The sequence below is a fragment of the Loxodonta africana genome, chromosome 1 (genome assembly GCF_030014295.1).
Source record: "Loxodonta africana isolate mLoxAfr1 chromosome 1, mLoxAfr1.hap2, whole genome shotgun sequence".
In the NCBI taxonomy this organism is placed as follows: domain Eukaryota; kingdom Metazoa; phylum Chordata; class Mammalia; order Proboscidea; family Elephantidae; genus Loxodonta; species Loxodonta africana.
Window position 1 is genome coordinate 88,840,823 of NC_087342.1, and position 12,271 is coordinate 88,853,093.

The window sequence follows — 12,271 nt, forward strand, 5'->3', positions numbered from 1 at the left end:
GAAAAAATAGGAAGGGGGCACCCGAGCATGTGGTAAGGTTCCAATTTTTAATAGGGTGGTCAAAATGGGCCTGAGAAAATGATAACTGGGCAATGACAAGAAGGCAGTTAAAAGCAAAATGTCAACAGCTGTTATTGGTTGCTGATGAAATTATGGGCAATTATTTCCTTTTACACTTTTCTACACTTTATAAATATATTACACTTACATTTACAATGCCTTTTACAATTAGGGAAAAAATCCATGATCAATAAGACTTCTAAAAAAAACCATCTTCAATTGGCCTCCTTTTTCTAAAGGACAAAGTCTAAACTTCTGATGTTCTGTAAGGGCTTCTGCAGGCCTCCTCCCTTCCATCTCAACTTATCTTGGTTCCTCCCAAAGATAAATTGTCTTTTCCAGTCAGACTAATACTTTATGACCCAATCTTGCCAAGTAAGTTAGCCAGACTTAGCAAATAAAAACACAGGACACTCAGTTAAATATGAATCTATCTTTAACCTTTAATTTAGAGCCTGGGCGTTCACCCTGCAGATTTAAATACACGATGCTCAGTTAAATTTGAATTTCAATTCAGATGAACAGCACATAATGAAATATTTGGAATACACTTATTCCAAATATTGTTTATCTGAAATTCAAATTTAACTGGATATACTGTATTTTGTGGCAGTGCTACAGTGATCTTTCTCCCCGATCTGTTGGCATAGCCTTTCTGTTCTATCCTCCCAAAACTTTTCAGTTTAGTTGGAGAGCGAGGGTGCTGGGATTGGGGGCTGGGAGGGTGAGAATGAGAGGCAAGCCTGCCTAGTTAAGAGGGCTTATTCTTGACCTTGGATTGTGACTTTCCTGTAAGTAAAAAATATGCCAATGATCAGAGGCCCCAAGCTAGGAGTCAGGTCAACAAGTGAAAGTTCAAAGGCTCTGAAGTTCTCTCTAGAGAAGAAGCTCTATTTTAGTTACACAGGACTTTCATTAGAATTGTTCAGCTAACTTAGCTCAGCTAAAATGTCTTTGGTAAAAACTTTTTTAAAACAAGAGTTTTAAAATAGCTTTTTCTTTTTTAATGTTGAACCATTTAAAACAAAACAAAACAAAAAAAACCAAACCCACTCCTGTCCAGTCAATTCCGACTCATAGCGACCACTTAAGGGGGCTTTAAAATGGGCAGTGTTTGTCCCAAATGAGGATACATATCCATTTGCCTGACCTGCCTTTGGCTTCACACTGTTCCTTACCCCTCCACTAGCGCCACAGACACCTGAGAGCACCTTAGAGCTGGTCTCCTGGTCAGACTCATGGTCCCACCACAAGGTCAGTTCAGTCTGCAGGGTGGATGGCTGATGCTCCTCTCTCTCCTGTAAGACAGCAGTGTGCTCTGGCTCACAGTTAGCACAGGGCAGCTGCTGGGCCCAGGCTGCCAGGAATTCGTGGGGCTAACATCCAGTGTCCCCAATCACAAAACCAGCTAGCAATGGCCACCTATTCCAATATGTCCACATTTCAGACAGATGGGGAGCAGTTGGATGTCACACCCAGGAGCAGCCCTTCAGTGTAATCCCTCCCAAGGTCAAATTCTAGGAATGATTTCCCTTTAAGACTGTGAGAATGAAGTTCTTACCCATGACCATGCTTTTCCATCTTGACGTCCTCAGCACTTACTGCAGTAGTTGGTGTAAAATAGTGCTTAATTTTTGTTGTCATATTAAACTGAGCCATTTTATAGAGGTTCTCTTAAGGCCATATAGTTAAGTGAAAAATGCAAGATGCTGAACAGTATGTTTAGCATGCAAAATTTCGCTTAATAAAAAGGAGAAAATACAAATATATATACTTGTATTTGCTTAAACACTGAAAGGATACACAGGAAACTAATAAAAGTGTTCACCTGTGGGGCAGGGATGGCGGTTGTGATACATGGGATGTACAGGGGCAGGGTAGTTGCAAATTTTCCTGATGTACACCTTTTTATATTTTAATTTTTGAATCCAATGAATATATAACCCTTTAAAAATCAAATTATGACAACTAGGTGGTGCCCAGCCACCACCACTGACTGCTCCGACAGGGATCACAATAGAGGGTCCCGGACAGAGCAGTAGAAAAATGTAGAACAAAATTCAAACTCACAAAAAAGACCAGACTTACTGGTCTGATAGAGACCAGAGAAACCCCAAGAATATGGACCCTGGACACCCTTTTAACTCAGTACTGAAGTCACTCCTAAAGTTCACCCTTCAGCCAAAGATTAGACAGGACTAATTGCAGCCCTGATGGCATAGTGTTTTGTTAAAAGCTCAGTGCTAACCAAAACAGGTCAGCAGTTCAAATCCACCAGCCGCTCCCTGGAAACACTATGGGGCAGTTTTACCCTGTCCTATAGGTTTTTTTTTTTTATATAGGGTTGCCGTCGGAGTTGACTTGATGGGACACAGCAACAACAAAACAAGCAACACAGGTAAATCAACCATGTATGCGACTTTATTTTCATTTAGAATTTTTTTTGTGCTTTAAGTGAAAGTTTACAAATCAGGTCAGTCTCTCACACAAAAACTTATATACACTTTGCTACATACTCCCAATTGCTCTCCCCCTAATGAGACAGCCCGCTCTCTCCCTTCACTCTTCCTTTTCGTGTCCACTTCACCAGCTTCTAACCCCCTCTACCCTCTCATCTCCCCTCCAGACAGGAGATGCCAACATAGTCTCAAGTGTCCACCTGATCCAAGAAGCTCACTCCTCAATCAGCATCCCTCTCCATCCCATTGTCCAGTCCAATCCCTGTCTGAAGAGTTGGCTTTGGGAATGGTCCCTGTCCTGGGCCAACAGAAGGTCTGGGAGCCATGACCTCTGTGGTCCTTCTAGTCTCAGTCAGACCATTAAGTCTGGTCTTTTTATGAGAATTTGGGGTCTGCATCCCATTGATCTCCTGCTCCCTCAGGGCATGTATGCAACTTTAAATGTGCACACCAGCCCAAAAGCAAAGATGAGAAGGCAGGAGGGGACAGGAAACCTGAACAAATGGAAATGGGGAACCCGAGGTTGAGAAGTGGAGAGTATTGACATATCATGGGGTTGGCAACCAAAGTCACAAAACCATTTGTGTATTAATTGTTCAAAGATAATCTGCTCTGTAAACTTTCACCTAAAGTACACAAAAAAAGAAAAGATCATAGTTGAAGGCAGAATGTTAGCTATTAATACAAAATAGGATGGGAAAAATTATAAAATCAAGGTTATTAGCCAACTGTGGGGCTAGTTCTCTCATAAGGAGAAAATGTTGATGCAAGCATAGACATATTTGGGCAAATGCCACCACCCTCTGTGACAGGTTGGTTTTGTAGGGAGGGGCAGTCTTGTGTCAGGGCAGATAATCAGGATTATAAAAGCTCACTGTGGGATGGGGCTTGGACAGCATACTCAAGGGCAGGGGACAGGGGAGAGCAGAGCAGGGCAGGGCCTCAGTGAAGGCACCACGGAAGACAGGGCAATGGTTTTGGTTGGCTACTGGTTGTGAGTTTCCAGGTGATCACTTCCTAGCAAATACGATGAGCAACAAAGATGGGGAACACGATCAAATTTTGTTGTAAGTGTCCTAGGTAGAGGCTAGTACCTTGTGGTGGAAACATATGAATATTTGGTAGGCACTTATAGTGTCTGCCCACGCCTGCCTTTTCTAGTCATCAAATTTCCATTTCTCTACTGTATCCTTCGCACACATAAGATACCTGAACCCAGTCTCAGGGAAGACAGCCCAATGTTCAATGTTCAATCTAGTCACTACATCAAACTCCCTGTCAGGTCTGTATGAGGCTCTTCTTGATCAGGTGACTGTGAACTTCAAAGAAAATTATGTATACAGGTAGTTCCCAACTTAAAACCTTTTTTGAGTTACAATGAGCTGTACTTATGACCATCTATTTTTCTTTTTTTTGTACATCTTATTGTTAGTAATATGTACTACATACAATGTTAAACTATATCAGTAAGTTTATATGTAATGTTTCCAATCCCTAAAGAAAAAGATTGGATTTAAAAGAAAAAAAATTAAATTATGTACTTAAAATTAAATTTTATTCCAATTTTTGGTGATATCTTTTTGTCATGACAAAAAGCCGAACTGGAAAATAGGAAGCTATTCCCTCCATTTCTCTCTGTGGTCACATAGTCTCTCTTTGTTTCTTCCTGGACTCACAAATGGGCCAACAAAGGCACCATAGTTGAGTCTCTGTGACTTTACAACTCTAGCATTCCTCTCCACTCAGTCTAGAATTTCCTTTTTTTTCCAAATCTGCCATGTCGCTTGTTATATTTTCTAGCTCACTGCCAAGTTTTCCAAGCTTGGTTTTAGTCTCCTTGACCACAGTGTATAGATAGTTGTTGTATAGTCTGTGTCTGATAATAGCAGTGTCTGGAGTCCCCGTGGGTCTGATTCTGCTGTCTGTTGTTTCTGCTTTCCTTACTTCTGGTGTCTTATATCTCTGGAACCTGGTCATCTTTTCTTGTGTGCTAGATTTTATTTGAAAAAGTATTTGTAGAAATAACTTGAGGCCTAGGATGAAGTCATCTTCCTCCCCAAAGGATTTTTTTTTTTTTGCAACTACCAGTCTAGAATCACCTTAAGTTCAAGATGAGATTTTTTGGGGCCAAGGATTCCACTTCTAGTTCCCTTAGGCCTTCACGGCTGCTAAAAATGCAGCTTGGAGTCTCAGCCCCCTTTTCAGGATCTGCAAAAGCCTCCAGAGCAGAAGCAACCCTATGTTCCAGGCTAGCCTCTACATGTTCCCTTCCTTTCCCCAATTTTGACCCAGCAATTCCTCAATAACCCTTTGAAGGTTTTTATTTTAGAAAGACACTTTAAAAATATTTTATCCAGCTTTTTAGTTGTCTTCACTTGGAGGGTAGGTCTCAACCACCCAGTCCACTAACAGGAGTGGAAGCCCTTCTGAGCCAGGGCTCGGTTTCTCAGTTGTTTGCTCTTGTCTGGACCTTAGCTTTCAAAAAAAAGAAAAAATTTCTTGCACACACATCCTGTCCCCCCACCGCCTCCAGTCAGGGCTGGAAGAGAATCTTCCATGTTGCTCTCCGAATATTTCATAAGAGCTGGAGTCAGAGCAGTCCTCCTCACCAGGCTCGGAAACAAAAGCCTGTATGCGCATGTATTCAGGCCAAGGCCTCTAAAATACAGAGTCTCTGCAGCTCTGAGAGTTCTACCTTTAGCGCAACACCAGCATAACGGCTGCCCAGTGGCATAAAGGCCCCTGATAGGTCTCAGTTTGCAGACCAGGACGTGACAACAAGATTGGAGCTGCAGTCAGCTCTAGAGGCAGAAAGTGGAGCCAAACAGAAATCACCCGTAGATGACGATGATGCATTAAGAACCTGTAGGCCAGCAACGATTTAGGTGGTTCCTCTTCTGAACGAGGATTTTCACAGCATTGTTAGGAGTAAACTACTCCTAGAGCCTACTCCTAAAGCTTTTTGCTAACTGGATTGCTGTAGGGGTACTTGAAGGACCGAGGGTCGCCAGGGGAAAGATCTGGAGGCCGGTTTCCCGTGGCTGCGTCCGTTGTAGGAAATCAAGTCTTCATCTTTTCCGGGTCACTTACAGTACTTGCTGTGGGCGACCACTCTCAGGGGCCGCTGGGGCCCGCCTTTCAGCGCTATGGGCTTCGGTTTCCCATCTGTGGACTGGAGCAGAAGATGGCTACGCTGAGAGAGGTTCAAGGGCAACTGACAGAGGTGAGGCATCTGCAGCTCCGACCTGAACTCTGTTGACACAGAGGGGCGCGGGGGAGGCGGCGTGGAGACTCGAGGGGACCAGCTGACGGCGAAGAGGGCAGTCAGGTCCCGGTAGCGGCCTCTGGCGGGGCGACGGGGTTAGTGTGCCGAGAGGCAGGACGCCGCAGGAGCTGGATGGGGAGTGGGCGGCTGGGGGGTGGTTGCGGAACGTTGGAGAGGTTGGGGCGATTGGGGCGCGAGCGAGGATGAGAGCGCGCTGGGGGAGGGACGGGCCACGCGCCCCCAAACCGAAATAACAGAGTTTTCAAAGGTCATATTTAAAAAACAACTTATTGGGGAGTAATCCTGACTATATTGTTCCACCTTCAGTAGAGACGGGTTAAACATAATTTTAAAATTCTAAAGCATATATTTAATCATGAAAGCCAAAAAAAAAAAAAAAAAAAGAAAAAGAAAAAAAAGTCGAGGAGGTGGGGCCGGAAACACCTGAGGGCCCATATGCTTATCGGTGAAGGCTTTCTGCAAACCACAGGAATTCTTCTGGAGCCCTGAGAAGACAGAAACTGAAAATACAGCCGCAGCATGTGGAGCCCCTTCGGAACGGGGCTGGAAAGACTTCCAACTGGGCTTGCCCTTAGGCACACCGGGCCTGGGTGTGAGCTCTGCTTGTCACCTGTCACTGTCCAATGAGCCTGGCCAGCTCACCAGTCCTCCCAAGTAACTTGTTTTCCCGAATCAACTCTGTTCAGGACCTCCTGGTGGAAAACTGGGCTCCGTCTGCCCTCTCACTGCCTGAAAAGTCTTGTGTCCAGTGCGAGGACCCAGGTGTGTGGGGCTAGAAGCTTGCAAAATTTTGAGTCCTCTTTCAAGCAAAAAGATACAGAGTTAAAAATATAAAATTAGGAATCAAAGCAGGTATTTATTGAGAATGAAAACAATGACAACAAAAGACAAAATTTTAAAAAGCTAATACCACAATGATGAAAAAATCCGGAAAAATATTTTCATTAACGGCCTGAACCACTGCTGTATTTTACCTGCATTTTTAGCTTTATACTTTTTGATTGTTGTTGTTGTTAGGTGCCGTCGAGTCGGTTCCGACTCATAGCGACCGTATGCACAACAAAACGAAACACTGTCCAGTCCTGAGCCATCCTTACAATCGTTGTTATGCTTGAGCTCATTGTTGCAGCCACTGTGTCAATCCACCTCGTGGAGGGTCTTCCTCTTTTCCGCTGACCCTGTACTCTGCCAAGCATGATGTCCTTCTCCAGGGACTGATCCCTCCTGACAACGCTTTTTGATTGCCTCTTCATTTATCAACAGTTTTGTAATGTATTTTCTCTGGAGAGAATAAATAATTTGGTATTTCTTCTAGTGGGGTTAATCGAAATTTATTTTCCACAATTGAAAGTTTAGAAAAGTTCATTTCAGCTTTCCACAATACATTATTGGTAATAACAAGTCAATTTTTAGTACTGTTACATGTGGGGAAACCTCTGTCAAGAGTTCCTTACGTGAGCTCTAAGATTTCAGGGCATTTCAAGTTTTCTTAATGACTAACCTTAAATACTTTTTTAAATCAATAAAGGCTATTAACGTCTTTGTTCTGTTCTGTTGCAAAAGTGTACTATGAGTTCTAGATTATCTTTGAAGATGCCAATATTTCATGTCAAAGCAAGACATTTTAAAAAGTTTCAGTGTGTATATAGTTCATTCACCAACTGATTATCAAAAATCATTCTATTCATTACTTCTGTTTAAACTTATCATTTCATTCATTACTGCTATTTGAACTTTATCTCTTCCTCTCAAAAAATTACTGATTTTGGTTTGATATGAAGAAAAAAGTTTCTTCCAAGTCACTTTTTGCTGCCAGAATAATTTCTATTGATTTCATATAGAAATATGTAAAAAATAATTTTATTGTATGGTATGTATGCAGAAGCCCTGGTAGTGCAGTGGTTAAATGCTCGGTTGCTAACTGAAAGGTCAGCGGTTTGAACCCACCAGCCGCTCCGTGAGAGAAAGATACGGCAGCCTTCTTCTGTAAAGTAAAGATTACAGCCTTGGAAACCCTATGGGAGCAGTTCTACTCTGTCCTACAGGGTTGCTATGAGTTGGAATCAACTAGATGGCAATGGGTTTTTGGGTGTGTAGGTAATTATATATGTTACATTGTTAAATATATTCCTGAAGAAGAGACCTTCCATTCTGACTAGGCATTGATGAGAACTGAATCCTACACTCAAAATTTTCTACATCTGAGGGGTGAAGAATTCATAGGCTTCTCTGTTCAGATGTCGGATGCCTCATGCCACATGACACGTTTTTATCATGACACATCCTCTGACCCCATACTTTAGTCTCTGATGTCAGGTGAGCTGTATCAGTGGGTGGTAGGGGTGTCCCTGGAAGGCATTCCTATGTGGAAACAGCTAGCAATACAGAGAAGTGATTGTGAACCACATAATGTCTCTTAGTAAACCCAAACAATGTAAGCCCAACTCACTTTCCTTTTAGCTGGATCCCAAAAATGCCACCTAGTCCAAGGGAAAATGTGACAAAGGGAAGTTGAAATAGAAGGAGACAATAGTCTTGACTGTGGCTAAGGTATACTACTTTTGAAAATTTTACAAGACATTACATCCATGTAAACACATTTTCAGGGCCACTCCCAGGGCCTTGGAAAGAGCCAGTGCAAATGAGGAGCTTCTTTGTAGACCCACCTCTGCCCACCCTGCCACTGTAGCAAGATTGCCTCTGATGTTTTCCCTGCTGGGGTCCCTCTTAAGGCTGACCCTCACTCTCAGCCTCATCTAACATCACTGTCTGTACTTGCTGACTCCTTTAGACTCTTCTCCATGCTTCCTTGAATGAGTTTGGAATTGGAAGCTCATAAATTCCCCTATTACGAGGAAGTAGTTAATTGCCTAGCCCTGACTTTTTGTTGAGAAGCTATGTCCAGCCAAGTAATGACAACTGGTCTCCACTTAAACATTCCATTAAAGGGGTGGATTCATTCCTGTCTACCAGGTCCTTCTATAACCAAAGCATCCATACAGGTCCACCTGCCGGTCCTCAGGAGCTGTTCCACAGAACTCAAAATAAGTTATTCAGCCTGGTGAATAACTAATACTTTCAATACATTTCAGGCTAATTGTTTCCTCCTTGCCACTGGGTGGGATTCTGAGGATTCCACCAAGAAATTATTAGGTTCGCCAGCAGCTCTCAAGGTCTCTGCTGAGTTCTCCATGTTTTTTGAGCCTCAAATCTTATTGTTGTTGTGTTGCTGTTGAGTTGATTCCAGCTCAGAGTGACCCTATAGGACAGAGTAGAACTGCCCCATAGGATTTGCTAGGATGTAATCTCTATGGGAGAAGATTGCCAGTTCTTTTCTCCCATGTGACAGCTGATGGGTTCAAACTGCCCACATTTCAGTTAGCAGCTGAGCACTCAACCACTGTGCCACCAGGACTTCTTCTCAAATCTCGAGGCTCCTGTTTTTCTGAGAACTACATCACCAAACAGAGCAGAGCACCTTTTTCTGTGATTTCTCTGAAGTGCCTCTTACGCATATAGTTGTATAAAATAGATTGTTTCCTGAATATTCAAGGATGGATAGTATTGAAGAGTGCTGAGGTAGAGCAGTGGTGTCACTAGGGTTGGTGTCACCCAGTGTAGTAACTCATCGTATCATCCCCCCATGGACCTCCTCCTGGCCAGACCATACAGAATCCATAGTAATGTTTATTATCAATTTTAATCACAGAATAATATGTGATAAATACAGTTGTAAATCACTTAAATGTAGTATTTCTTAGATTATATGAATGCTAACAAAATTGTTTTGTAAAATCTACATTAAATTACAACATTATTAGTTACAATACTATTAGTAACTGAGTGGGAGCCTTTTTAAATTTTTCTCCTTTTCCTTTAATTACTACTTCATTATCAAAAGTTACTGATATTCATTCACAAATAGTAATTACTACCACCTTGTAGCTAAGACACAAGAAAATTTAACAAAATCACCAACTATAAAAACACTGGCAGCAAGGAAAACAGCACAGGCTTGTAGCGAGTTCAGGCAAAAGCATGTGATTTGAAGCATCATTGTAATTGGGTAATAATGACAGATCTGACTGGAGCACATTAGAAGGTTCAAAAAGTAAATTAGCATCGAATTTTAGCCTTGCAGGTATACTGACACATGTAAGCTGGGCTTACAAAAAATTTTTTTATTATTATTTTTTTTATTAACTTTTATTAAGCTTCAAGTGAACATTTACAAATCCAATCAGTCTGTCACATATAAGTTTACATACATCTCACTCCGTACTCCCACTTGCTCTCCCCCTATTGAGTCAGCCCTTTCAGTCTCTCCTTCCGTGACAATTTTGCCAGCTTCCCTCTCTCTCTATCCTCCCATCCCCCCTCCAGACAAGAGTTGCCAACACACTCTCAAGGGACCACCTGATATAATTAGCTCACTCTTCATCATCATCTCTCTCCCACCCGCTGACCAGTCCCTTTCATGCCTGATGAGTTGTCTTCGGGGATGGTTCCTGTCCTGTGCCAACAGAAGGTCTGGGGACCATGGCCGCCGGGATTCCTCCAGTCGCAGTAAGACCATTAAGTATGGTCTTTTTATGAGAATTTGGGGTCTGCATCCCACTGCTCTCCTGTTCCGTCAGGAGTTCTCTGTTGTGCTCCCTGTCAGAGCAGTCATCGATTGTGGCCGGGCACCAACTAGTTCCCCTGGTCCCAGGATGATGTAGGTCTCTGGTTCACGTGGCCCTTTCTGTCTCTTGGGCTCTTAGTTGTCGTGTGACCTTGGTGTTCTTCATTTTCCTTTGCTCCAGGTGGGTTGAGACCAATTGATGCATCTTAGATGGCCGCTTGTTAGCATTTAAGACCCCAGACGCCACATTTCAAAGTGGGATGCAGAATGTTTTCATACTAGAATTATTTTGCCAATTGACTTAGAAGTCCCCTCAGACCATGTTCGCCAGACCCCCGCCCTTGCTCCGCTGACCTTTGAAGCATTCATTTTATCCTGGAAACTTCTTTGCTTTTGGTCCAGTCCAGTTGAGCTGACCTTCCATGTATTGAGTGTTGTCTTTCCCTTCACCCAAAGCAGTTCTTATCTACTGATTAATCAATAAAAAACCCTCTCCCTCCCTCCCTCCCTCCCCACTTCGTAACCACAAAAGTATGTGTTCTTCTCAGTTTTTACTATTTCTCAAGATCTTATAACAGTGGTCTTATACAATATTTGTCCTTTTGCCTCTGACTAATTTCGCTCAGCATAATGCCTTCCAGGTTCCTCCATGTTATGAAATGTTTCACAGATTCGTCACTGTTCTTTATCGATGTGTAGTATTCCATTGTGTGAATATACCACAATTTATTTACCCATTCATCCGTTGATGGACACCTTGGTTGCTTCCAGCTTTTTGCTATTGTAAACAGAGCTGCAATAAACATGGGTGTGCATATATCTGTTTGTGTGAAGGCTCTTGTATCTCTAGGGTATATTCCGAGGAGTGGGATTTCTGGGTTGTATGGTAGTTCTATTTCTAACTGTTTAAGATAACGCCAGATAGATTTCCAAAGTGGTTGTACCATTTTACATTCCCACCAGCAGTGTATAAGAGTTCCAATCTCTCCGCAGCCTCTCCAACATTTATTATTTTGTGTTTTTTGGATTAATGCCAGCCTTGTTGGAGTGAGATGGAATCTCATCGTAGTTTTAATTTCCATTTCTCTAATGGCTAATGATTGAGAGCATTTTCTCATGTATCTGTTGGCTGCCTGAATATCTTCTTTAGTGAAATGTGTGTTCATATCCTTTGCCCACTTCTTGATTGGGCTGTTTGTCTTTTTGTGGTTGAGTTTTGACAAAATCATGTAGATTTTAGAGATCAGGCGCTGGTCGGAGATGTCATAGCTGAAAATTCTTTTCCAGTCTGTATGTGGTCTTTTTACTCTTTTGGTGAAGTCTTTAGATGAGCATAGGTGTTTGATTTTTAGGAGCTCCCAGTTATCGGGTTTCTTTTCATCATTTTTGGTAATGTTTTGTATTCTGTTTATGCCTTGTGTTAGGGCTCCTAACATTGTCCCTATTTTTTCTTCCATGATCTTTATCGTTTTAGTCTTTATGTTTAGGTCTTTGATCCACTTGGAGTTAGTTTTTGTGCATGGTGTGAGGTATGGGTCCTGTTTCATTCTTTTGCAAATGGATATCCTGTTATGCCAGCACCATTTGTTAAAAAGACTATCTTTTCCCCAATTAACTGACACTGGTCCTTTGTCAAATATCAGCTGCTCTTACGTGGATGGATCTATATCTGGGTTCTCAATTCTGTTCCATTGGTCTATGTGCCTGTTGTTGTACCAGTACCAGGCTGTTTTGACTACTGTGGCTGTATAATAGCTTCTGAAATCAGGTAGAGTGAGGCCTCCCACTTTCTTCTTCTTTTTCAGTAATGCTTTGCTTATCCGGGGCTTCTTTCCCTTCCAT

At 42.4% G+C, this 12,271-nt stretch overlaps 1 protein-coding gene across 1 annotated transcript in view; it reads right to left on the minus strand.

The window, feature by feature from the left end:
• The window catches only part of LOC100658256 (E3 ubiquitin-protein ligase TRIM31), a 37,053-nt gene that overhangs the window by 19,904 nt on the left and 4,878 nt on the right, over nt 1-12,271 (minus strand). The window contains exon 2 of the mRNA XM_064294265.1: nt 5,610-5,863. Within this exon, the coding sequence (XP_064150335.1) occupies nt 5,610-5,863 (254 nt within the window). The remainder of the gene's footprint in view (nt 1-5,609; nt 5,864-12,271) is intronic.